Genomic DNA, 27003 nt, shown 5'->3' with positions numbered 1-27003 from the left:
AGGCAGAAACTTTCATCTTACAGAAAGAGAAATGAAAGGTAAGTGACTGGAAGGAGGTCCCCCACCTGCTCCCAGGCGAGCACTAGGTGCTAGACCCACCATCCCCACAAATGTCCTCATGATGCTTCAAGGCATCACTCTGTCTGCCCATTACCCGGCCAGCTTGCGACTGTTGAGGAAATAAGAAAATTGATCTCGATTGTGATTCAGCTGCCTGGTTTAAAAAAAATAAAAAGGGAGAAAAAAAAAAAAAAGAGAGAGCTTTGTTAGCCACGGCAGAGGGGGATTAAGCCAGGCTTTCTGGGAGAAGAGTGCTGACTGTTGGCTTGCAAGTTTCCCACTGCCTTGTGTTGGTGTTAGTAGCTGGGCTCTGCAGGAAACCTCTCGCTCTGAACTTTGATACCGGGGCAATTAGTAGAAATAAGGGGTATTTGAAAATACTACAAGAGGGAACACCCGCAGGTGTCCTTGGCCCAGAGTAACCTGACTGTGCAACCCATAGAGACAGTGGCTGTCCCGTGGTGCTACATCTGTGTGGGGTCATTCCTGTGGCAAAGTGGGGAGCAGCAGTGAGGGACCCTACATCTCCAAGTAGCCTGGGCTGCAAGTTTTGAGGAGGTCAGGGAGCACCTACAGCTGTACGTGACCTCCATAGGTCCAGAATAAGCTCCAGAAAAGTCTTCCTCAAATCCAACAGCCTCGAGGGCTATGCAGAAGCGCTCTCCTCCTGAGCAACGTTACTCTCCTGAGCCTGGAAACCAGGCCTGTCTCATACTCAGTTTCTCATGGGTGCCTTCTACTTGGCCTCTACCTCTAGCTATGTACTACTGAAACCGCAGCTGCTGCTGTTACCCCAGGGTCTACCTTTGCAGCCAGGGCAGTGGAGGTGTCCAGTTGTGAGGCATCGAACACACCAGTGTAAGCTGCATCCTGATTGCTGGCCTTGTATGCAGAGAGTGATCTCCTCCTTGGGGGACCCCTAGGAGAGAGGGAAAAATACCATAAAAAGAGTTGTGAGTTCTGTGGTGGTGGGGCAACTGTGGATGGTGTGGCACCTGATGTTAATTGCAGGAAATTTCCACTACATTATAAGATCATGCCCCGTGGAAAGGATCCCTGCACACACCTGGCTGAGCAAGTGCATGGGTTACCTCCATGCAGTTTCAAGTGCTGAGTTTCCTTCTCGCATTAAAATTGTGTATCGAAGCTGCTGGAGCACGTTCACCTCAGCACATGTACCTCTCCGTGTTTACAGTGAGGGCTCTTGCTTTAGTGTAGAGGAGCCTGCAGCTCAGCTGCTTTTCTTCTAACTCAGGCATCCGTAGCTTTATGCTTTGTGCTGCCAGAGCACAATAATTTATGTAAGGATTTTTATTTTTTTTTTTGTCCTGGAGGTTCTTGCAGACAGGATGGGTGCGAGGGACTTTGTCCTGCCAGGCAGCTATATAAAGCACTCAGTGATTCAGCATTTACTGTGCCCTACAGAGATTCCTCTGTTATCATACCAACAGGAATGTGGGGCTAGAAGGGATCTCCTACTCATCATCATATTCCCCAGCTATGACGAGCACTGAGTCATAAAGCCCCTCTTGTTAATTTATCACAGTCCATCTTCAGGACTTTTCTTGGCAGGTTATTGCAGAACCTCACTCCGGCAGAAGGAAACTTGTTTCTGATTTGCAGCCCACATTTTTTCATAGCCTATTTTTATCTACTTGTTCTCATGCCAATGCCGTCTTCTAGTTAGTAGCTGTTCTTCCTTCTCATTCTCTAACCTACTCTTACATGCCAATGAAGAACATGGCCTTTTCTTCCCAGGTCTACTCAGAGAAGAGACTATCTATTTTTAGTTCCCTCTAGCAGCTCACACCTGCCCCTCTCTCAGTCTGCAGGGAGACACTGAGGGAGAGCCCTGGTTTCATCGCTACCCGGTCATACTCTTCCCGTTGTAGGAACATGAGGACGGCTGTACTGACTGCTGTGGAGGGGTCCGTAAAGAGTTTGGCAAGATGCTCGAACAGGATCACGCTGACTTTTTGAAAAGCAGACAAGATGAAATATTCATTGGTAGTTAGGACATTAGAAGGACAGGCCAGGAGGAGGCAAATTTCCTGTGGGTCAGCAGGAATTTGGCATTTTCTCTGCAAGGCTGCAATGGACATGGGGTTCCCAGCATCCACTGGGTGCCAGGTTTACTGGAAGTATTTTAATATACTCACAGAGCAAGGCCTGTTCATCTCTCATGTTTCCTCCCAACACACCTCCTGCAAGTGCTGAGAGGTGCATTTGTGTCTGGCAGGTGCAGAAATCCTGAAGAACCTTCGCTTCTTGGAGCTTCCCATGGCTTAGGAAATCCGTAAGGACCCATGTTCCTTAGGAAGTGCCTGGCATCTCTCAAGGGGCTCAAAGGAAGGCAAAACGAAGGCACACCCTGCTCGGTGTCCTGATGGCATGATCCAACACAGGAATGGCATGGATGATTTATTGGACAAGGTGAATATAACTAGCAGGGCACCCTTCTGGAGTTGTGTGCTGGTTTCCAGGCAATTACAACTCGTATCTAACCCAAATGAGCTGGGTGATATTTCAAACCAAGAGAATTGCAGGAATAATATGAGCTGATGCAATCACACCTTGAATTTACGGCAGTGCTAGGCAGATCCATGAGCAGTGCGATACTTTGTACATGATTACAGCAAATTCAAGCCTTTATTTGAAAGCAGCAATTTGGGTTTTTTTTGGGGGGTTTTGTTTTGTTTTGTTTTTTAACAGTCTCCCAAATACAGGTGCTGGATAAAGACTTCCTTTCCTCTGGCAGGTGAATCTTTCATTTGATAGTGGATTACACTTTTGCAAATATCGGCTCATTTTCTCACGATTACAGCCTTTTTCATACCTGTAACAAAAACACATTTAATGCTGTCCAGCTTCTGCAATCCATTCTCCAGAACTCCCCGAGGTGAGGTATTTTTCCTAGTTCTCCTTATCCCTGATATCAGCATGCTGCAGTCAATGGGGAGGCAGACTCTCTTGTTCCTGGAAGCCTGGCATTACTGGGTATCTGCTGTGCCACCATACGACACCTTTGGGCTAGATTCCACCCTCTGATGGAAGAAAGCTCTCAGCCCCTGCTGCCTTCAGTGACAGCTGCTTGAGGGCATCTGAATTTAGCCTTTCAAGCAGACAAACGCAACAACAACAACAAAGAGTACCCGAGGATGACGTGGGGATTAATTTACTTAAGGAGAAGACTTGGAAGTCAAGAGCCTTGTCTCTTCTACTGACTGTTGTGCTCATCTCAGAGAGAAAAACCACATTCCTTCCTCTCTCTTACTAGCACCCGTCAATTCAAGTGAACATGAGGCCACCTCCCTTAGATGTTTCTTCACTATATGTTTGCAAAAAAGGCTTTGGGTGCCTCACTAGGAAGGCCTAAGAGACAAGTTGACCCATCAAAGAATAGGAAAATGAGAGCTGATGGTCCCAGCTGGGTCCTGGTTAACTTCTTTACGCAGCAAGTCTTGGACCTCAGGAGAATCCCAAATGTCCTCTGGAAAAAGTGAGTGAGAGGCCGGGGAAGGTGGAGAAGGAGTTTGGGCAGCAAACTGGGGTATGAACAATGCAGACCAAGGTTTTTGTTGTTGAGTAATCAGGCTGTATGTGGATGGTTTGTTCACAACAGCTGGTTTTAGTGAACAAAGTTATACATCTGTGCGTGTTCATGCATATATTTGTGTCCTTCCACGAAGGGGAAACATCCCAATTTCTCAGGATCTCCCCACCGTCTAGAATAATTGGAATTTGACAATCCTAGATTAGAAAGAGCCGAGAACCCTGCTCTCCATCAGCATCTGCTGAAGCAAGTGTGAGACTTCTGCCACTAAGTGGAGACTTTTCTAGATAATGACAGCATTAGAAACAACCCCCTGAGCACGTGAGATATGTCTGGCAAAGCGCTTAAATAAAAAAATCCTCTTGCAGCTTTCCCCTGGGAAAAATGAACGTTCTGCTGTGCAATCAGACCCTGGGCTGCAGGAGGGCCACAGTCCTACAAGGAGAGACGCCACCTCTATGCTGGACACAGCAGGGGCCTGTTCGTTTTGCAGAATTGGGCTATCCTCCCCCTGATCCCGGCAGCACCAATCTTGCAGCAGCAGCGGGAGGTAAGGTAGGTTTGGGGCTGACCACCTACCTTCCGGTACAGCTGGAAATCAGGAACAATATCGTTTCAAACATTATTCATCAGGTTTCAAGATCAGTGCCAAGCTCTGTGCAGCTAACAGCTGAGATTTTTGTCTCTCCTTGTACAGGATTATTATAAAATAATTTCCCTCTGTGACCAGTTTAGGCTCTTCTAAGGCACAGTCATAAATGAGACACTGACTTTTAAAAATCTTCTTTCCCTTAGGGTGGCAGATGAAAGAATAGGTCACAGCTTTGTTCTGCTGCAATATGTCTGGAAGTGTTGAGAAACATGCTTTCATTACAGGGAAATTTCTACCGTCTCACTGGGTTTTGCAAGTTTGCAACCTACCTGTAGCGTATAAAGAAAATGCTGGGCTGACCAAAACAGATATAAGACATTGATTTGCTCATGCCAATTGAGCAGCAATAGCTATCCTACTGTTGGCTGCATCCAATGGAAAAAGAACAGTGATTCCACCTGTAACATAAACCTTGTGGCATTTTCCAGCAACCCAGCAAGCATGCCCGAGCCCAGGATAACATCGATTCATTTAACAAACCTGACTATCATCTTTGCAAAACAAAGTGATCAGTGTAAGAGAAGTCGGTGACACTGTGCTGGGAAGGAGCTAATTGAGCTGCTCAAGCAGATTGCTCCTTTAACACCACCCGCCCTCAGTTTAATACCACTGTTTTAATGACTGCAGTAACCAATTGCATCAACTAATTTAGGGAATGTCCAAGATAATGAGGAGTTTGTCCTGTAGCAAAAAGATTTCCAATGAAGAGTAAAATGTTAGAGGCCCAGAGTTTGCTGCAAATAGCAGATTTTGATAATTGGTGAGAATGGAAAGGAGAAAAACAGATGTGAAAGAAAGTGAAATACTTTATGATTGCATTATCTGACAGTTGACATCCCTATGCACAGGGATACATAATATCCCCCACATATTAAGGCTGCACAGCATTTCCCATAAAAATATTTTGGACTCACTTGCTTATCATTTTCTTAAAGCTTAAGCATTACACTAAAATTTTCATGCTGAATGTTCCAGAAAGTTAAAATGAAAGTGATTCAGGCCGTTTCCAAGAACGAGGCTAACAAAAACGCATTTTTCCCCATTTCAAGCATGTCAGTCTTTTATCTGAGACACTTCCTCACCCTCACACCATACAAATTGGAACTGTAGCTTCTATGGGTCTCAAGAAACCCCATTCAAACTAGACCACGATTTACGACTTTTTGAAAAATCAAAGGCCACGCAGATCTGTGGAGGCTTCTTAGCATATAGTGGACAAAAAGCCATCCCCAAACCATCCCTGGAAACTAAACCCTGGCTGAGTATGCTCCACCTCCTTGCAGCAGCTAGAGCACCCTGCTCCTGGGCTGTCTGCAGGTGGTGGCCAAGCCCACCTGTGAGTCATTGAGTCATTGCAGGTACTGTTGGTGGGATTGGAGCAGTGAGCTGACAGCAAAGCGGGGTTTCTCTTACAAAGGTAGTGACCACCATGCATGGTGAAAGAAACTGTGAAAGCCAGTTGTGGGAGGAAAGCAGTAAATCTGGTTGAAGAACCTGTTGTGACTGGGGCTGGAATAGCTGGGGGAGGAGGTGGTGGAAGAAGGAAAGATGGTATGACCAGGACAGAGTAGGGAAGATGGGGAGCTTCGTTTGCTGAATCAACAAAGAATAGGAATGAGGATAGAGAGAAGGGTTAAACCTCCAAGGATTCAAGGTCTGGGAGCAGCTGTTGGGTGAAATATAAGGCAAGGGATTAGGGGAAAGAGCAGGGGTGAAAAAATGTGTGATGGTAGGACAAGCCAGGTGATTAGGAGTGGGATGGAGGTAGGGTATGAGTGTGATGCAATTAGTGAAGGCAAGAGGAAAGAAAGGAGAGACCCTGACTTGACAATGATGGGGCAGGGAGCAGAGGCGGTAGCGAAGGAGCTGTTTGTTTTCAAGGGTATGGAAAAAAAATAGGACTGGAGAGAACATGGATGGAAACAAGCAAAAAGCTCCTGGTGGGACATGTTGCTCTGTGGAGTTTTGGAGGGAACCCAGGTGTCCCGAGATGCTCATCTCATCTGCTGCCAGCATGTGGATTTGAAAGGCAAGCCTCTGATGCTGGTGAGCAGCACAGCCATCTCTTCTACTGCCACCCTTACCTTCATCAGCTGGAGAGGGCACAGTCAGTCAGCTGGGTTGCCTCTGCCAGTCCCTGGAAGAGGTCCCTCTGGTGGATCTGTTACAAGATTGTTAATGAACCTGGTGGATGTACGTTATCATGGCATCTTGCTGGGCTGAATTGGCTTTAAAACAAACAACCCAGGACCTTACAAAGCAGCATGCTGTAATCTGTGCCAAAAGGGCTCAGAAATCAAGCATTCAGAAGTTAGGGAAGGCTGGAATTAAAACAATTCGTGCAAACTTAATTTGGCTTCATTTTGGCATGTATGACTTTGTGGAAAACAGGCCTGGAAGGGACCTCAAGAAGCCATCTGGGGACTCCAGTCCCTCTCTTTTCCCCAAGGCAGGACCAATTATTCCTAGACTATTTTTGACAAATGTTTCTCCAATCTTCTCTTGTGAGACAGCCGTTAACAACATGAGTGTGTATGTATTTCTTAACGGGATCCTGCCTCAATGCATAGAATATACCAGGACCATACTGTGGAGGAGAGCGGGAACACAGCTGGAGAAAAGACAGGCTCATGATTCAGCTTGCAGACTGCTGCCCTGGAGAACTGCCTCTGCTTCAGAGTTCCTGGGTGGTTATTTAAATCAGACTTCTCCCAGGTCGTCATTAACTGTGTTTTCTCCATTTTCTGAGTGTTCAGCTTGAAAATACTGCCTCTGATTTAATCATCCATGCTTGGTGCCCTGTTTCGACACCGTGTTAAGGCTTTAATTTTACGACCACCACACAAACAGCCCAGCGCGTGTTGCACTGGTTGCCATAGAGTGGGAAATGAAACTGAAATCCTGATGTGCTGTGCTCAGCACTGGCTGTCCTAGGTCACTTGTCTCCCCCTTCTCATCTGACACTGCCCTGTGCCCCCTGTCAGCCCCCATCTCCCCACACCTTGCTTATTCTGCTCAAAGCACATGTACAGAACCTCACTCATGAATGATGGTTCCCAGTTCCTGTATTTTGTTTGTGGACAACTCCTCTGACTATTTTATGAAGTTCAGGTTTCTCCATAACCACCTCATCCTCAGAGGTATTCAGTGCAATTAATTACACCAGTAATGTCTATAATTACCTCAGGGAAAAATCAGCAAGATGCCTAAGAATCGTCATTCAGGACATCAGGAACTGCTGTAGTGGATCACAGAATCATCACAGGATTGTGGAGGATGGAAGGGACCTCTGAAGATCATCTCGTCCAACCCTCTCTTGCTCAAGGAGGGTCAGCTAGAGCTGGTTACCCAGGACTGTGTCCAGTCAGGCTTTGTATATTTCCAGAAGTAGAGACTCCATAACCTCTCTGGCCAACCTACTCCAGTCTTTGATCACCCCGATAATAAAAAGAGTGTTTTCTTGTGTTCAGGTGGAGTTTCACGTGTTTTAAATAGTGCCTACTGCTTCTTGTCCTGTCAGTGGGCACCCATCTCCCTCTTCTCCATTCCCTCCCACCAGGTATTTATAGACATTGGTGAGATTCCCCCTGAGCCTTTTCTTCTCTAGGTTGAACAATCCCAGCTCTCTGTGTCTTCCCTCACATGGGAGAGGCTCCAGTCCCTTAAATCGTCTTCATGATCCTTTGCCGGACTCGCTCCAGTAAGTCCATGTCTTTCTCGTACTGAGGAGCCCAGAACAGGGCACAGGACTCCTAGTGTGGCCTCCCTGCTGCTGAGTAGAGGGGAAAGATCACTCCTCTTGACCTGTTGGCAATGCTTTTCCTAACATGGCCCAGGATGTTGCTGGCTTTCTTTGCTGCGAGGGCACACTGCTGGCTCATGGCCAGCTTCACGTCCACCAGAACCCCTCAGGTCTTTCTCTGCAGAGCCCCCAGCATGTGCTGGTGCATGGGGCTATTCCTTCGCAGGTGTAGGACTTTGCATTTCCCTTTGTTGAACTTCATGGGATTCCTCTCTGCCCAATTCCCCAGCCTGTCTGGCTTGCTCTAGATGGCAGCACACCATCTGGTGTATCAGCTCCTCCTGGCTTTGTATAATCTGTAAACTTGCCAAAAGTGTACTCTGCCCCTTCATCCAGATCATTAATGAAGATGTTAAACACCGTAAGACCTAGTAACAGGATATACCATGAGGGACTGGCCTCTAGCTGGACTCTGTGCAGCTGATCATGATGCTCTGGGTCCGGCCATTTTTTGATCCACCTCACTGTCCATTTATCTAACCCATACTTCGTCAGCTTGTCTATAGGGATGTTATGGGAGACAGTGTCAAAAGCCTTACTAAAGCCAAGGCAGACAACATCTACTGCTCTCCTCTCATTCACCAAGCCAGCCATCTTGCTGTGGAAAGCTGTCGGGTTGGGTAAGCCTGATTTCCCCTTTGTAAATCCATGCTGACTACACTCGGCCACCTCCTTGTTCTTCATGTGTCTTGAAATGTTTTCCATGACTTCTTGCTCCATTGTCTTTTCAGGGATTGAGGTGAGGCTGCCCTGACTGTAGTTTCCCAAATCCTCCTTCTTGAAGACAGAAGTGACATTTGTTTTCTTCCAGGCCTCAGGAACCTCTCCTGATTGCCATGATCTTTCAAAGATCAATGACATTAGCCGGCTCCCTCAGCATTTTCAGGCCCTTCTCTCAGCTGGGATTGCTGAAGGACACTCTCACCAGTAAGGCTTCCTCCTGGGTCACCTACCCCTGCTTCCACCTTTTGTACATTTCCTTTTTATGTCAGAGTTTAGTCATGAGCTCCTTGTTCATTCACACACGCCTCCTGCCACCTTTGCTTGATTTTCTTCTTGTCAGGATGAACCACTCTTGAACTTCGAGGAGATGATCCTTGATTATCAAACAGCTCAGCCCCTGGTTTCTAGTCCAGTAACTTGTTCCTGATTGTAGTCAGGACAAGATGTTTCAGAGCGTTCTATAATCCTTCCCATACTTCCACACTTGGAGAGTAAATCGAATTCCAAAAGCGTGTTTCATACCCCTTATGACAAAAGGAGTTTTAGTACTACCTGCTTCAGAGGTCAGTATTATCCAAGTACTTGCCCATCAGTGATATCCTGCACCAGTGACTTTAATAGTCCAGTTAGAAATATGACTGTCTTCCTGTCACCCAGTGGGAGGCTTCTTACCCCAGAGCCCACTTACTAGGCAAGTCTTTCTAGGGTCCTTCTATAGGTGTGGAGAAAAGAGAGACTCCTCTAGGTGAAGTTTAAGAGCAACCCCACTTGAGAAATAGAATCATCACCTGGAGAAGTCTCTCACCTTCCAGTGACCTTCCAAACTCCTCTTTTAACTACCCAACACATACAATAACTGCTTAATTTAAAAATACTTCCTTCTACTGCTTTTGAAAGTGCCACCTTTCCCATTAGTGGCATTGTCCCCTTGCTCCCGTGCTATGAGGCAAAGAGAATATCTTTTGAACTCGGAATGGCATCATCAGCTTGATATGGCTTAAATCCAGCCCAATTAAGAATAAATAAATGTAGCACTTCCTTTAAGTCAGATGTCCTGAAATAACTCCTTTATAAAAAAGCATTGTTAATCCTTTTTCTGCTCGTAGGCTCTTTTCTTCGCGGTCATTTGGAGTGACTGCTGCTCCAATCACGCTCACCCATTTCCTTTCTGTGTCCTTACATGCCTACTCAGTGTTGCCTGTTGAGTTCAGCTTTGCTCTTGCTGCTGGCTTGCAGCCTCTCGCAAGGAGGTCTGAGAGGAGTGCTCATCCAAGTCTTGCAGAACAGCATGTGAGCTGGGCGAGATCGGGAGATAAGCGTTGCTGACCATTAGCAGAACAATGGACTGTACGCTCAGTGCTCTGAAATACACAAAATAAACAGGGAGGGAGAAAAAAAAATAGGTTGCTCATAACAATCACGGTCACAAAATGTTCATGAGGAAATGAGATTCTGGAAAAGATTTTTTTTTTTTTTTTTAAAGAATGCAATAGTTTCCATTGATTTCTAGGGCTTTTTGGTGCTTTCATGCTACTGGTTTCTTGTCTCCAGCCAGTTAGATCTTGCTGCCTGATCTGAATCCTGCCTTGTAGAAAGTCTTCTGAATTATGTCCAATAGGCTGAAGCAAAAGCAACATGGGTTGTTAGTCTGATCAAATTAGGAGGTGTGCTCTGTTGGGCAGAGTGTAAAAGATTTTGCCATGTCAAGCAGTCAACAGGGAATTAGGGAAAATAGGCATTTTTAATGGGAAACACCCAGGACTTGAGTTTTAAAGACACAGCAGTGAGTCTTTTCTGTCTTGATTCCTGTGCCTACTTTTAAGCTTTGTGTTTGCAGACCCTCTAGCCTGTCCACGTATTTGCTAATTTTTTTATTTGATAACTCAATTTCAATGCCACATTTTCCCAGATGTTTCAGAGATTTGGGAAAGAGCTCTCCTTTTAAAAACAGCTGTCTCTCCATCTCAGGGCAAGGACAGCTGTCAACACCAGATGTACAACGCAAGATGCAGCAACAATGAGTAACCATTTGCAAGCCAAAGATGAAGGAAGTAGTGTGCGATGGCGACTAGTGAGCAGTCTGGGGATCATTAAATCAATTAAGAGTGCCTGGCAAAAACTCAATCAGCAAAATGAAAACACTCTTACATTTTTGGCCACTTCAAAATTAACTGCGCGTTTTCTCCCAGGTTCTGAGGAGAATCACCACCTTTAATTCCAGGCTGCAAACTAAAGGTAGGTAAGCTCGTAGGTCAGCTCGTAGGTAAGACGTACAACGAACAGTGCAAGCTCACTGCTGTGGCTGATGCCTGTAGAACAGCCAAGGTTTCATAGTTCTATTCTGCCATTTTGCTACAGGTTGTATATTGCAGAGCAATCGTTCCTCCCGCAAACACCAGTGTATTACACTTCCCACCGTTTGCCTTGCAAATATCAGGACTGGCTTTCACCTTCCAAGCGCTATTGTCCCCTTTCTCCCCCAGGGAGCTGGCTGTCCTGGGGAGACCGGTACCCATGCAGTTATTTTCAGCCAGGGTAAAAGCAGCTGAGAAAGCAAGAGCTGGATGAGCATTTCATTGCAGCTAAAGATGGTAATTTCGGTCTGCAGGGAGCCCTTGTGGTGAGGACAGCATCCCAGGCAGGCTCCACCAGGCATATTGCTGCTTTCTTTGCTTCTTTGGTGATGCAGACGTCTATTCCCACTGGCCTTTTCTCCTTCTGTTGGCACCTTGCACCGTATGCAATGCTTTCTTTCTGAAAACTGCTTCAATAGGAACCAGTGAACCCTCTTCCTGCATTTGTGAGAAGGCACAGTAAACCTCATCACCCTGGTGCAACATTCCCCAGCTGTTTGAAGGAGGAAGCGGAGAAAAATCTCCTTTGTTGGCTGTTGTGCTTGGCTCCCTGTACAACTTCTAAGTCACTGTGATGGCTTGGAATTCCAGCCTGGGTCTTCTCCTCTGCCCTGTCTTTCCCATATGCCTACCAAGACCCAGTTGAATAGGAGGATTAGGACTCAATCCTAATGTCTCAAATTAAGGCTTCCTAGCTCTACAAGATTTTCTTGAATGGACTGAAGGCCTCAGGGGTCAGGCTGGCTTTGACCCATTTATTTTGAAAGTCTCCTCAACAGCCAGTTTGGAAGTTGATCGTGGAGGCAGGGAAATAGTGAGTATGGGACATTTATAAGCCCTTCCACCAATACGGTAGTATAGAGAGCCTCAGTAAACTCTGGGCAATGGGGTCATTTCAATTTCCTGCTGTAAGAATGACCCATCTGCTCCTTGGTGTCCCCTTTACAGAAACAGACCTGCTGACAGCACAGGAAAATATAAATAGAAAGCAAATGGATGTCAGTCTTGGGCTGCTTGACTGAATCTAATGTGAGGGAGATGATAACAACACATGGAAGAGCCCATTAATTTTCTAGATTTGAACTCCTTCTAACTCCTGAGGAAGTGGGCATAATTCTTGCTTTCCAGAAAACAAATGTCTGGAAGACTTGTCAAAGGCTTATTAGACTGACAGACCTTCTCTGGCTCCAAACATTGGTTTTCCAGGGTTATTTATGCACGAGGTGTAGTCAGACAAATGCTGGAGCAGGGGAAAGTGTCTGGCTGAACAAGACATTATCCTGGCACAGTGGGAAACCTGATGCCTCTTTTAAGAGCCAGTGGGTAAGACCAACCTTCAACCTGTGCAGAACATCAGCGAGGAGGACATCCACAGAAGGACGCGTTTGCCTGCTTAGTGAGTCACTGATGACTTCCGTGTGTCGCAATGTTGCCACGAACCTGTATTCTGTGTCTCTGCTTGTTCAACTGCGCTGCAAAACTGGGAAATGGACATTGTCCATAGCTCCTGTTACATGAAACTGTTCGGACCACTTGGCTCTGTTGGCTTTGGCGAACTTACCTGGAGTCTTGCAAGGCCTGGGTGCACCCACGCACATTCAGATTAGCAAAACATCAGCTGTTCTCTGAAGCAATTGTCGGTGATGACATATTTTGTGACAGGAAATCATTGCAAAATACTGGGTTCTCAGGATCAAAAACGTCTGTCCTGCTCAGAAAAATAAATGCAACTGGTATGTTCTAAACACAGATTCCTTTGGATTTTGTTCTCGGACAAAAATCAAACCAACTTTTCAGGATTTATTGTCTAATCATTAATGCCTGGGCAGTCAGTAAATTTCTCACTGTTACAATCTCTGATTTTCCACTGGAAAAAAAAAAAGTTAAAGTTCAACCATAACCATTGAGTCTGCCCATGCCAATCAAACAAGAGACAAGCCATTACAATATCTCCCTAAATTGTTCCGTCGATAATTCCTTTGGCAATATTAAGGAATTAGACGCAAGACCGGCAGATCCATTAATATAATTTTGATTCACTAGTGGAACAAAGTTCAAAACAGCCTCGAGTGATTGCATCCTTATCAGGCCGGCAGCGGTAGCCCTCTCACCGTGGCACCTGGAGGAATAACCCAGCAAGAGCTGCAAAGTAAGCAAACAGAAAATCTTCCTGCTGATTACCCAAAAAGGAAGCAATGGAGAAAGAAAAAGCAGGAGCTCCCTGTGCTGGAACATGTCTACTGATGCATGTTGGAGCAGGCCTATTCACTGTCTGATTAAAATGATTGAAGTTTTTGGTGATATATGTGATGTAAACAGACAGATGAAACAAAAAGAAACTAAAGACACAAAAAAGGCCTTCCCTCGTCTTCTACTGAGCTCCTTCAAGCTTTGTTCTGCCCAGAAATAGCACCAGTTTTCCAATTCACTGCCACCTTATGGCATTTCAGAGAGATAACACTCCATCGTTTCTATCGGATGTCTCGTATTTCCAGGCAGCCTCCCTGGGAAATTGGATGGTGCAGAAACACGGCAGCTGTAAAACTGCCCCTTGCATCCAGCTTTGGAACAACATTAATGCTTGAGACGCTGGATTATTCTTGCTTGTGAAAACCAATCATGAAAATGTCAATTCTATTTACATTTGCAGATTCTAAAGGGAGGCCATTTCATCAGCCCAGGGGCCAAAAATAAATATGAACTTTGCAATGCTGTCAAAAGAGAATCTTCCAGTCTAAAAAAGCAACTAGCTCACTCATGATTCTCCCAACTGATTTGATCAATCCATTTCTGAAACTGAGGATGAAAGCTTAACAGATGCCCCTTAGGGTTTTTCCGAGAGGAATCTTCGCTGAAGAAAGAATCTATGAAAAGACTAACAGAAACTGGAGATCCTTTATAGCTTCCTGTTCCTTCAAATAAATAATAATCCTCCTTTAAGCACACTCGTGGGGTTTCCTGGTAGATGGGAAGTCACTATGACTCGAATGGACCAGCTTCGGGGTGTTGCTTGGTTAATTGTTACTTGGAAATGTGGGCGGGATTGCCTCATAGGAAATAGAGCAGCTGGGAATTCTGTAGGGTGCATTCCCCAAGTGGATGGATCGGCTTGGTATGCAGAAAAATGAAAGTTTTGGGTTTGATATGGATTGGTTTGGTGCTGGAGAGGAAACCGGGTGATTTTTAGGGAAGAGCTATGCCATACACAGGAGGACAAGCATGAAGCTGTTTTCCTGGGGCAGCCTTGTCCTCTCGAAGTGCATGAAGCTGGTTTCCCATTTGTATTATCAGGTTGCAGACTTGCCATAAAGCTTTAAGGGACATTTTTCAAGCGTGTATTGTGCATGGGTCAGATTTTTATTTACTGCTATTATGAGTAACAACAAATGCTGAAGCAAAAAGCACCCGCTATTTTTCAGACCATCAGCTTCTCCAAATAACAAAGCTTGGCCATCACTCAAGTTGGTTTGCCTGTTTATGTAGTCTTTGGAAAGAACTGTGTCGGAAAATAAGAAAATGTGTTGGTATTTTGGTGCTTAAGGCCAAAAAAATAATTTCAGGCTCATGACTGGAATGTCTGGTTGTGCATTTCAGGTAGAGGAGAGCGGGACACTGCCTAGTTGCATATTTACTTGGTCTTTTTACGTAAGATCGCTCTTTAGAGAACTAATCCAATCTGTAGCCCTCATTTTTGACAAATAGTGACGGCTGGGGTGAACAGCTCTACCAAAATGGGACAGAAAATGTCATTTTCATGGTTGGTGGCTTATTGAGACTGTGTCTCAGCAACGTTCGATGCAGCGGTGTCTCAGAGCGGGGCCGGAACAATGAGTACGGTGGGGTGGTCTGAGGTGCCTGCAGTACCACTCCAGTACCGTGATTTCAGACCGCGTCTTTTGGCCCTTGTTAGGGCACAGCACTCTCAAGTGTCAGGCTTCCAGCTGCACAGGAGCACATGAAGAACCAAAACTTTAAACAATCCCAGGTCCTTTGTAGTAGGTGAAACCATTCGTCATTTATCAGGCAGGAAAAAAAAAGGCTTCCAGCAAACTGAGCACCCCAGGGCAAACAAACTGCTGAACAGGACCATTTTGAGAGACCGAGTTCGTCTTCTGCTTTGGAAAATAGCTCTCGTAGAGGATATATTTTAGCTGCCTTTGGCCAGGTTTTTGTTTGCTCACACAGCAATGTTGTTTGGAATGGGACTGGAAAAAAAGTCAGAAAAGTAAATCTGGCAATATTTTGATGCCTTGAAAACAGCAGCTCTTAGTTAGACTCTAACACTGGCAGAACGTGCTTCTGCTAGTCCAAGTTATTTTGTTTGTGGTATAAACTATTCTGGCAAGAAGATTTTTTTTTTTTTAAATGGCATAAGCAAGTGGTGCTCAATTTTTGCTGAAGTCTGCCAAATAATTTTACTGAGGTCACAGCAGGGAGCAGTACTCCAGTACCTGCTTTGCCAGGGCTGGGCACTGATGCCCTGGGGATGCTTGAGAGTCCTGAAGAACTATGGGCTCTTCCAGAACAGTGCCTGGGACTCTGGCCAGGGCTAAGCTCAATCCACTTGCCGTGGCACTGAGATCTGGATACAAGGGCCATTTTACTGGCTCTAATACAAACTGTGTTTGCTGTGAGAAGGTCTTGCTGGTAACAGCTGAATCGGAATCTAAGAGTCTTGATCTTCTTCCCTCAGGTTTGGAAAAAAATAGGTTTACCATCATCATGTGCCACCTCTGCGACTTCCAGCGTACCCTTCTCATATATTTTTTAAGTCACCTCACCACACCTTTGCACAGGGGCTGAGTTTTCTCGACAACCACTCCAAAGGCCTACAGATGACACTGGGTGCAGAAGCAACAGCTGGTCCAAGGCCTTTATTTTTTCCGGCCTAACAAAGGATTGAGGGCAGGACCTGTCCCCGACGGTTTTGGGCACCAAACCCCTTATTTTGGTGTTGTTCGAGCGGGGTTTTTTTCACACCACTCCCGCCGCTCTGCGCTGCTGAACTGGCCTTGCCTCACGCCCGTCCTCGGCGCCACACTGAGCATGCACACTACTCCCCCCACTTCGCGCCACACTGAGCATGCACACTACTCCCCCCCTCGTCCTCGGCGCCACACTGAGCATGCGCACTGCTCCCCGGCCCGCCCCCCCCCCCCCGTCCTTGGCGCCACACTGAGCATGCGCACTGCTCCGCCCCCCCCGCCCCCCTCCGTCCGGCCCGCCCTGTGCACCCGGTGAGGTCACAGAGGTGAGCGGCCGTGCCCCAACGGGAGCGGGCGCTGCCCGCGGCCCCGCGCGTCGGGATTGGTCCGTGGCGGGGAGCTCGATTGCGTCTCCGGGCCGCCTCATCGCCGTGAGCCAATCGGCGCGCTTCGCCAGGGTAGCCAATCGCAGCCCGCGCTCGCTCTCCGCCTCGGGCTGCGGCTGGAATCCGTCCCAGGGCTATGTGACAGAGCCAGCGCGCCCCTGATTGGCTCTGCCGCTTCGGGTCTCTTCGGGTTGGCCCGGCAATAGCCGGAAGAGACGGCTCCTTCCCATTGGCTCCCCGACAGCGCTGCTAGGGCGGCGGCAGCGTTTTTCGATTGGGTCTCCGCTTGGCTTCGGGGAGACTCGGCTGCTCCCGCGATGGCTTCCTGATTGGTTACTACCCGTTACAAGCATTTCCGTAGCGGCGTCGGGATTGGTCCCGAAGAGGCTCGGGTATTTCCGTAAAGGCCTCGGGCTGGGGGCTAGCGAGTGCGTCGGGTTCTTCGGCTAGGTATTCACAGAAGGTGCTTAGGGCCGTTCTGCAGCGTAGGGCGGCGACAGGCATCGGCGGCTGCGCGGCTTTGGCGCACACGCAGCGCGCAGCAGCAGGAGCCCAGCACGCAGCGGAGGCAGCAGCAGGGACAAAGGGACTGATCGGCAGAAACGGGGAGGGGGGCCCGGCGGGAGGCAGCCGGCGCCGGGAGGGAGCGGCAGGAGGCTTCAGCCGGGCGGGCGAGTCCCATGTGCCTTGGACGCCCGGGGAAGCAGCAGCAGCCACAACTGCCGCCGCCAGCGCTCTGAAGCCGGCGAGGAGGAGCCGGGGAGCCGCCACCGTCATGGCCTGCGCCGCCGCCGCCGGCCGCCGCCCGCAGTGCAGCGTCCCCAGCCTGAGCCGCCGCCAGCTGCCCCTGCGGGCGCAATGAGGAGCCGCGCCGGAGCCGCCGCCTCAGCGCCGCACTGATAAGCCGTAGCGAGCGAGCGAGGCCGCCCGGGCCGCTTCACTCCTACTCCGCCCGCCGCGGATCCCACCGCCCCTGCCGGATCCCCTTGCGAGCGGCCGCGTCACCTCTTGTCGGCGGATCCGGGAGCCCTGAGATCCTTCCGCCGGGGAAAAAGTAGTCCCGTTCCCTGCCGCCTCCCTCAGAGGCGAGGGGAAGGGAGAGGAGAGGGGAGGGGGAAGAAAGAGGAGGAAGAAAAAGAAGAAAAAAAAAAAAAAAAAAGAGAAACAACAACAAAAAAAAGAGAAACCCAGCGACGGGATCGGAGGAGCTGGGCCGTGAGCCTCCGCCCCATGTGACTGGCGCCCAGGGTGGGGGCAGCGAGGCCTAGCGAACCCCCCTCGCTCGCGGCCGGGAGCGGGAGCGGCGCCGGGGGGGCTGCGGACTGGGCGGAGGCGGCTCTCGGACCCACCGGCGCTGCCGGGAAGGATGGTTTTGTGAGCAACGGGCGGCGCGAGGAGGAGGAGGAGGAAGAAGAAGCGGCAGCAACCGCCGGGCGAAGAGCGCAACAGAGACCGAGAGGGGAGGGGGCTTCCCCGGAGCGGGGACGGGGGGGGACCCGGCGTTTCATGTGGCGCGTCCCGCCCGTCTCCTCCAGCTGAGCGAGCGAGGGAGCGGCAGGGCCCGCCGGGGCGAGGCGGAGGGGGAAAGGCAGGAAGAGAGAGGTGATCGGGGACGAGCAGGAGGGGGACACCATGTCCGGGCGGCCCCGCACCACCTCGTTCGCGGAGAGCTGCAAGCCGGTGCAGCAGCCCTCGGCCTTCGGCAGCATGAAAGTCAGCCGTGAGTATCCAGCCGCGCCGCGCGGGGGGTGCCCGCCCGTCGGTCCGTCCGTCCGTCTGTCTGGGGGCTCTTCCCCCCGTCTCCCTCCGCCGAGGCGGGCGGGAGCGCGGCCGGGCAGCGGGCGGAGGCGGCTCCTTTCTCTCCCCTTCCCCCTCCATTAACCTTGAATCGGCGCACGCCGCCCCGGCTGGGGCCTGCTGGACAAAAACCGCCGGCTGTTTGTCCTCAGCCTCTCGTCGCCGCCCGCCTTGTAAGCGGCTTCTGGCTGGTTAAAAACCCTTTTTTTATTATTTTTTTTTCTTTTTATTTCCTCCTTTGTGAAACGGATCGGGAGCTCCGTATTTCCTTTTTATTCCCCCCCCCCTCGAAAGGAGGAAAGGAATTGCGGGTACGCAGGTATGGCTGTGACATTCACGTTCGTTACGTGTTTTTTAAGCACTCCTGGCTCTGAAGGAGAGAGCTTGGAAGATTTTTTTTTTTTTCCGTGGACCCCGTAGATCGGGTGTGAGCACCTTTTAGTCCAGCCCATAAAAAAAAAAAAAAAGGAGGGGGAGGGGAGCTTACAAAAGGTGTCTCTCCAGTATCCTCCGGGCTCTGGTAAAATGCTCAATAGAGGGGATAAGAAAATGGTTATTTTGACGTGTGAGCCTATGGAGTAGTTATTTCAAGCTTGGTATGCCTTTTCCAGTTTCCCGATCGGAGGAATATTTTTAAGAATGAGTCCTGGGCTTTATTCTGCAGAGGCGTGTTGGAAATTGTGTTTAATATGTGTTCATCATTCGTATTCTAGCTTGTGGGATTAGCTGTTAATGTTAATTTAAAAAGATGTATTAAATCTGAACAGATGTGCAGGGTGAACGGAAAAAGGCCCTGTTCTGAGTTGCTAAAGGCTGACTATGTATTTGCAATAGGAAATTTCTTAACTCCTGATTTTAATAAGTTCATATTAACAAATGAATTGTTCTTCCAGATTCATATTAATGGCGTAGTTTTCAGAGAAATTTTCCCTTTTCTTACGGAAATGCAGGGTGGCATCTTTATGGGAGCGGGAATGCTCAATATGCATTACCATTCCATTGATCTATTTGATCCTTGGTACAGCCACACCTGACATGGCTCTGTGGGTGCGTGCATGCATCTATCACAGCGTTCCGTGCATTTCATGCCAGGGCGCTGTGAGATCGTGAGCTTTGTGACGGATCCGAAATTCCGACGTTTTTCTGCACTGAAATGTCTTCCACTGCAGTTGGAGCCTCGAAGAGAGCATTTGGCTCAGGGTCTGTAGCCTACCTTGTATCTGCATGATCAGCGTGCCTGCAGCACTTCAAAAAACATGTGTGTAGTTAACCCTTGTTAGCAGCGTAAGAGCATCTGTTTGATCAGGTCTGGTGTTAGCATTTATCAAGGATTCTTGATTTGTATGGAGAAAAACTGGGGGTGACTCCATTTTAATTTCTTGATTTACTTTATGCACGTGTGGAATAGGAAGCAGGTCTCGTTGATGGGTATTTTTGCGGGTGGCTGCCTAAACCAAGCAAGACCTGGACCTGTCACGCTCAGCAACCATATTTTTCTTATTCACGCCCAACAGCCTGATTCTTGGAAGGTCGTTGATGCCCCTTTCCCATTTATTTGAGGTCGAAGACTAGGCAGATGCTTGCCTGTGAAGAGGGTGCTAGCTGGTGCAGACTAACAAGTTTGCAAATATGATTCAATCCCAAGTGTATAACACTGAGGGAGAAACAAAGGCCGTAGCATAAAGCACAGACACTTGTGATAACCCCCCCAGTCGCTCTAGTCATGTGCTCCTGGTCCTTCTGCTGTCTGGAAAAAAATGTCAGAACAAAGCAAGAGAACCACTCTGTGGGAAATGCAGTTTGTATTTTCAGTTAATCTATCCATATAAGACAGTCCAGGACATTAACTTTTTTTTGTTTGCTTTACAAGAAAGAAAAATTCGTGGGTGTCAAAAAGGGTTATATTTTTCTGGTTCCCGTGAGTTTTGGTAGCATCTTATGGCATGATGTAGCAAGTTAGCTATTACCAGTGTTGAGTGCTTGGCAAAAAAAAGAAAACATCATTTGTGTGGTGAACAGAGGGTTTGCTCCGCTCTTTCATTTTGCTGTATATTTACAGACTGATAACCAGTTACATTCTGAGCCCTTTTGAGTGAATGCTGGGACAAAAGAGTCCTTGTGAGATAGGTGAAAATTGATGGATTAGTATCTTCTGAGACTCCCTGACATCTGAAGTACTTCTGTCTTGGTGCAGATCTTTCCTGAGTCATCAGAGAGCAAAACCTGGCTTGTTTCATGTTAACCTTTTTGCTTTTGTTTGTAAGCCTGGAGTAGCAGTGAAATTAAATTATGAAGTCACTCTTGCTCTAGTGTCTCTGCAGCTACTGCTGCTCCTGGCTGAGCACTGCAACGGTTATCTAGGAAGGACAGATCCAAGTGATGAGGAAAGGATGGATACAGTAGTGGAGGAGGGCTCACTGATCCTTGTGTTACCTGGGAGGAGCAGTACTAGAACTATGTGTTGATGGCTGTTCTCTCCAAGGTGTATAGGAGAGAGAGAGAGAGTAAGCAAGGATTGTTCATCTCTTCCCTGTATTATTTATTAGACTTAATTTATGAGACTTCATTCTCAGAAGTTGGTAAGAAAGACTGAGCGTTGAATGAAAGGGTGGGAGATTACCAACAGCTGCTTCTCCTCTGGCTGTTGGGAAAGGTGCCCTCTCATTGCTCTGTGGTAGGTGTTACAAGGGTTTTAACATCTCCCCAGGAGTAGGAACGCTGTGGTCTTCTCATATCTCTGTCAAGCCATACCAGCATCAAGAGTACCTTCTGAAATCTGACTTTTTTTCTTTCTCTATTTGTATTTTGGTGGTTTTGAAATCACTCCACCATTCTTTCCACCTCACTGTATGGATTTCTACATTGAAGTAGTTCTCAAGTAGGTTATTCTTTGTGCAGGTCTCTATTGCTGGGTTTGTAGGCTTTCCTCTTACAAAAAAAACTCAACTGTGTGTGCTCCTTGTGTTGAGCCTGTCCCTCAACAGGAGGGAGCTGATCTTCCAGTTTTTGGCTTGCTGGTACTATCAACCTGCTGGTTACGGTATAAGAGAAGAGGAATGAACTTGAAGCTTTCTTTTGTTCTTCACCTAGTTGTTCTTGCATTGCTTCCAGATGTACATTGTTTCCCGAATAGGACAAAAATAATCCTGAAATATAAAGGGTAGTCATGCAACACATGACCAAAAATATCTGTATAAAAATAGAAGTCTTGGAGTTTGCAGTTTGAGAATTTTCATTTAATGACTGTGGAATTGATTTTTTTTTTTTTTTTCCCCCTTTCCTGAGCTTCTCGAAAATGAGTATTTCAAGTAACACCAAGTCCTTGTGGACAGCAGTACTTGTTTTAACTGTAGCCAGTTATCTTGCTGGTCTGGAGTAAATAATGTGGTGGCTAATGCTTGCCATGAAGGGTGTTTTGCTCCATGTGTGAATGTCACGGCTCTGTAATTGGTTATGCAGAACTTGTGAAGTTGGAGGGTGAGGAAGGCAATTTCATTTGCTTCAGCTAATTCTCATGTTGAACGCTTACTTTTGGTTGCAAAATCTAAAAGACAATCTTGTAATAATTCATTTTGGACTCTCTGGAAGAATGTTACAGTGGTGCCAAACTTGGTTTTTGTTGAAGTTTTTCTTTTCTTCGTAGTCTGGCTGTTTTTTTGTGCTGTATAATCTCCTGAAAGCACAACAGCTTGGTGACCCTGTGTTGCCGTGCGCTGTTCACGTGTGGTGCTGCTGCTGGTGCTGGAGCGTGATGTGTCTTTTGTTGGTGTAATTTAGAATAGTTCATGAAAGAACAAAGTCTGGGAGTTTGCTCTGTTAGTAGCCACTCCACAAGCCAGAACGTAGAAGTAACTGCTTTTTAGGTAGCACATGGTGTCTAGATGAGGGTTTAATTGAATCCCATGTGATGTCCAGGGAGATGTGTAGGAAGAGCCTTGGAAAAGAGCACCCTGGGCAACTTCAGCGAGAAGGAATGAGCGGGGCTGTTGAAACTGGTGAAACAATTGAGATAATGCCACCTTCTCTTTCCCAACCTAGCTAGGGTAGGGCCCTCTCTGCTGCTTTGATAGCAGTTTCTGCCTAATTGGTTTCTGCAACTGGAAGCCGCCCATCCTGCTCTCCTTGCTGGAGAGAGGAGGATCACTCCCTTCTAGAGCCTGCAGAGCATTGTGTGTCTGGCTGTTGCTGATTCGAGCCCTGTCCAGCTTTCTGACTGCTGCTGAGTGAATGCCTTTCCTTGTGCCTAAGCATGAAAAAATTGGACCAAGGGGGTCAGCTAACAACTGTGTGCGCTACAGGGAAAAGTGTCTCACGTTATCCTGCCCCAAAGTCACGCCTTGCAGTCGGAAAAGGAACAAACCAGCTGTCTGCTGTACTCAGTTCGAACACTGCCAAACTATTTTCTCTTTATTCATGTCGTTAGGGGTAGTTGAGCAGAAAAATGACTGATAAAAAAGTATAGCCTACCGATGGAACCTGTCAACTGATAATTTGACTAATTATTCTGCTGTGTCCCCCATGTCTTATTTCTGTCAGTTGGTGGTTTGGTTGTTTTGGTCTTGTAAGACATATTGGGGTTTTTCTCTAACCTTTTCTTCTCATTCTGTCACTGTTACACGCATTTCCTCTTCCCTGTACTGCTTCTTGGAGGTGATCCCCTCTTGTATTGTCACTTGATTCACCTTTTCTATTTTTTAGCAATATTTTAAGCATCTCGTTCACCTATTTACACAACTGTGGAAACCCATATAGCTTATGGAGTGTGTTCCTTGTCTGTATGCATCCTGGCTCTGGAAATTGTTCTATCGCTTCATCCCTTTGCTCGATGGGGCCTTGTAGCTATCACAAGGCAGTGGTGGTTTATGTGCTTTCATCTTTTTCTCGAGGGATAAGAAAAGAAGTAGTTCTTTGGCATACATTGCTGAAGACCACCCCACAGGCTGAAGGGTTTCCCTCCACTGCCCCAGGAGTTCTTCCATTTTCATGTGTAATATCTTTAAGTGCTATTTTTAGATAGAACATAAAGGATTTTCCAATACTGGTGTCCAGTTTACTCATCTCACGTCTTCATAATAATACAAATCTGTGGGATATGGGCTATCACTGTTCCTTCACCCCATGTTCTTTCTTGAACTGGGTGGCTGAGTCCTTTGAAGAAGATTCTGAAAGCTTGTAGGGTATCTATGTCTGTGAAAAGGCTGCAGTTAAAGCTTTGTGCTGTGACCAGCTCTAGCATTTTCTGAAATGAATTAATGCTAAACGCCTTAGTTACTATCAGCTAATATGTTCAGATATGCAGGGTGGTTGGAGAACACTTGCAGCTTCTTGGTTCAAGCTGTTGGAGTCTTTTTGTTTTGAATGACTGGATAAGTCCCATTTTAAATTGGAAGCTGTGCTACCTTTGAGTTTCCAGAAATTTCTATAGACTTGAACATTTTTCTGGAGTTCTCCCCCTTTTGTTTTTTTTAAAAAAAATTAACTTTACTCTGAAGACTTTTAGTCACCCATAGCTAGTGTGGGAAGTGCTAAAGTGGCTGTCTCCTGCAGAAGCTCTGTGGCTGGTGGAGTTACTTGGCTGCTTTCTGAATTTAATGAGCACCAACCCAGTGCAGCCTCGAAAGATGAACAAAACTTTTAAAGTCAAGCAGCTATGAAAAGGAGCTTATCAAAAGTTTAAATGCCTTGTGAAACAGCTCTTTTCACTTTTCTTTGTCCCAAGTCCATATAAAGTTTATATAAAAATTTTGTCTTGTAAATGCTTCCTTCAGTAAGCCACACAAATAGATGCTCCTTTATTTATGTATGTTGAAAATAAATGCTGATTATGGCTTTTACAGTGTGGCGAGAAAAGATACTCCCTCAGACATAAAGGCTCAAACTCATGGAGTGCTGTACAGGTCGAACCCCCCAAAAATCAAAATCAGGAACCCCCTTGGCACTTACCTGATGGAGATTGCTGCTCAAGTGCTGCGTACTACCATTGGGGAAGATGCAGGTTTGGAGGCGTGGTGGTCTATGCCATGTCGTATTTTTCATAGAATCACACAATGGTTTGGGTTGGAAGGGACCTCAAAGATCATCTAATTCCAACTCCTCTGCCATGGGCAGGGACACCCTCCACTACACCAGGTTGCTCAAAGCCTCATCCAACCTGACTTTGAACACTTTCAGGGATGGGACAGCCACAACTTGTCTGGGCAACCTGTTCCAGTGCCTCACCAGCCTCAGAGTGAAGAATTTTGGAATTGGTTTAAAGAGTAGCCATATATTGAGTGCATTGCAGCGATTTGGTCTTAAGGTGAGAAAGATGCAAAGCATGATAGCATGATACACCTCTGAGAGAAGTGGCTTCGGCATCATAGTCATGCTCAGATGAGATGCTCGTGGTCAGCACTTGTATCTCATTAAGCAGAAGCCTAAAGTGAAACTCTGCCTGCAGCTTTTGCAAACTAGATTTGGATAACCACCAGTATAGGTTGAAGAACTGTGTTCACCAAATCTTCAGGATCCCTCCTGCCCCCGTTGGTACCAGCTTACTGTGCCTTGGAGAGGGTCAGTTGTCTAGGTGTAGTCCATGGGACAGTGTATATTCGACTCAATCCTATGTACTCCAGCAGTGCTGCTGCGTGATGTTCTGTCTGTGCAGCAGGAGCGATGAGATGACTTCAACAGAAATCCATGTCAGAGACCTTACTGAAAGCATTTCTGTGTCACCCTCTGGCAATTGTCAAAAACCTGGATGCCCAGAAGTCATACTGATGTGCCTCTAAAAGAAGTGGACAATGATTTTTATTTTTTTTCCTTGTATGATCAGTGCTATCAAAGAATCTTTTCATTAGGTGCTCTTGCCACAGATGACTTGTCTGTTGTTCAGAAAAGGAAATAAAGCAAAGCAGTTCATTCTGTACTTTTATCTCTTGCAGACGGGAAGTAGATCTAAGCATTTAAGGCAATTTGTGCTCTCACCCTAGTCTGTCTTATAATGGAAGAAAGGAGAGTGGTAAGATAGCTTGTCAAAGTTAAGCACTGAGGGCTTTTTTTGTTTTTTTAAATGAAAGCTGTACAGCAACAGCTCCTTCTGAAGGGTTGGCACCAGTCCTCACCAAGTGTGTTGTCCCTTCTCCATAGCAGCGGACCCAGGATTTTCTGGCATAGCCTCATCAGCTGAGGGGCTGTAAGGTTGGTGTCAGTACCAGTCCTTCCTGCACATGCAGTTGACTGGTGGATTAGTGTTAACTGGGTGAAAGTGGGTTGCCAAGTATCTTCCATGTGATGAATTTTTTAATGATTTGCTAGGTTCCTGCGTCAGTGACATGGAGTCAGTTCAGTTGAAGGAATAGCACTGTGGGGTTGCAGAGCGCCTTGGTGCCTGCCACAGGAAATTTGCTTTAGGTTGCTTGTAAGAACTTACGGCGGAGTAAAATACACGGATTCATAACTTTGCGATAGGTCTGAACATGGCTGAGTATCTCTTGCTCTGTAGGTTATAATGACCGATGCAGTCATGTTGAAAGTACTGGATGGCTGTTACGCTGGTATTATGCTAAGGATGAGCTGAATTATTTAGATATAGCTGCTAGTATTTCTCCTTTGTTTAGATAGCTTTTGTTGATTTTATTTTTGAATCTGGAAAGCATCTCTTAAACGTAATATATCACAGGAATGTGTGGTGGTATAGTTAACTCTGCTCAACATGTCTCTTCAGGCAGTTGGGTGGATTCGAAGAAACCTGTTAGTAGTCTGAGTGCCTGACAGTAGATAGTCATAATATGAGACCTGCTGATCAGAAGAGAAAGGGGAAGATGTTCCTGATTGATACCACCGGGTAAGTAATGCTGTAGAGGGTGGATGGGACTTTGGAATACTGTGCTGCCGTGCGTGCGTGAAGATAAGTGTTTTGAGTTTAGCTGCAAAAGTTGCCACAGGCTCTTGGATCAGAGCACTTAGAAGAAAAGAAGTTGGGTGTTGGCTCTGAAGTTATAACCAGAAGGGAAAGCAGCAGCTGAATTTTTCCAACCAAGGCAGACTTCTTACAGCCACAACTGTAGAACATCGTCTGTTTTGACTTTTTTAGTAGGAATATAATTCTTGTCGGCTACAAGCCCTGTAGTTCAAAGAAGTCTCTTTTGCCAGGAATGCAGGCAATTGTTTAATTTTCAGACAGGCCAAGGCTATGTTTTGTGGAAAGATAAACTGAAATGTGACTGTTGCTGCAAAGAAGAATTTGACTTTTCTTGCAATGTAGAAACAGGAAAAACTATTCAGTTGCAGTTGGTAGTGCCAATCTCTTTGGTTTTCTTGAATCACACCCTGCTGCAAACACTTACATAGAACCTATATTATTATTTTTATATCCCATCTCTCGTGCTTCATTTGTTTTAGGGATCTATATTAAAAAAAAAGTAACTCAATGAATTGACCTGTATGAGTGGGTTTCCTTGAGGGAGGAAGGGGACACAAATTCATCAGCCTAAATAAACAAAATATTTGGTTGTTGGCCAAGTAAACATTAAACGTTTGGCACAGATCTGTATCCCCGTGAATGAAGTCCACAGCCATAAATGAATTTCCCCACATTTGTGGGAGGTTGAGTATCAGTGTCAGAACATTTCGTGCCTTGCTGAGAGAATAAACTTTCTGGCAAGGCATACTTTTTGCAGGTGAGTAGATGTAAGGCTTCTGGAATGGTTTTTCTTTATATATACAGTTGCTCAATTGAAACCTAAAGAAGCGGAAAATAATGTTGTCCTT

The 27003-nt window shown here is 46.7% G+C and overlaps 1 protein-coding gene across 2 annotated transcripts in view; it reads left to right on the top strand.

The window, feature by feature from the left end:
• Positions 1-18052: 18052 nt before the first annotated feature.
• GSK3B (glycogen synthase kinase 3 beta) overlaps positions 18053-27003 on the top strand; it is a 166304-nt gene continuing 157353 nt past the window's right edge. For both annotated transcript variants that reach the window (XM_086618339.1, XM_086618415.1), the window contains exon 1: positions 18053-18175. In XM_086618339.1, coding sequence (XP_086474465.1) covers positions 18088-18175 — 88 coding nt within the window. In that variant the 5' untranslated portion in view covers positions 18053-18087. The remainder of the gene's footprint in view (positions 18176-27003) is intronic.

The sequence above is a fragment of the Tauraco erythrolophus genome, chromosome 1, assembly GCF_009769465.1.
Source record: "Tauraco erythrolophus isolate bTauEry1 chromosome 1, bTauEry1.pri, whole genome shotgun sequence".
NCBI classification, from domain to species: Eukaryota; Metazoa; Chordata; class Aves; order Musophagiformes; family Musophagidae; genus Tauraco; species Tauraco erythrolophus.
The sequence above is the reverse complement of the archived record's forward strand: the minus strand, read 5'-3'. Positions and strand labels throughout refer to the sequence as shown.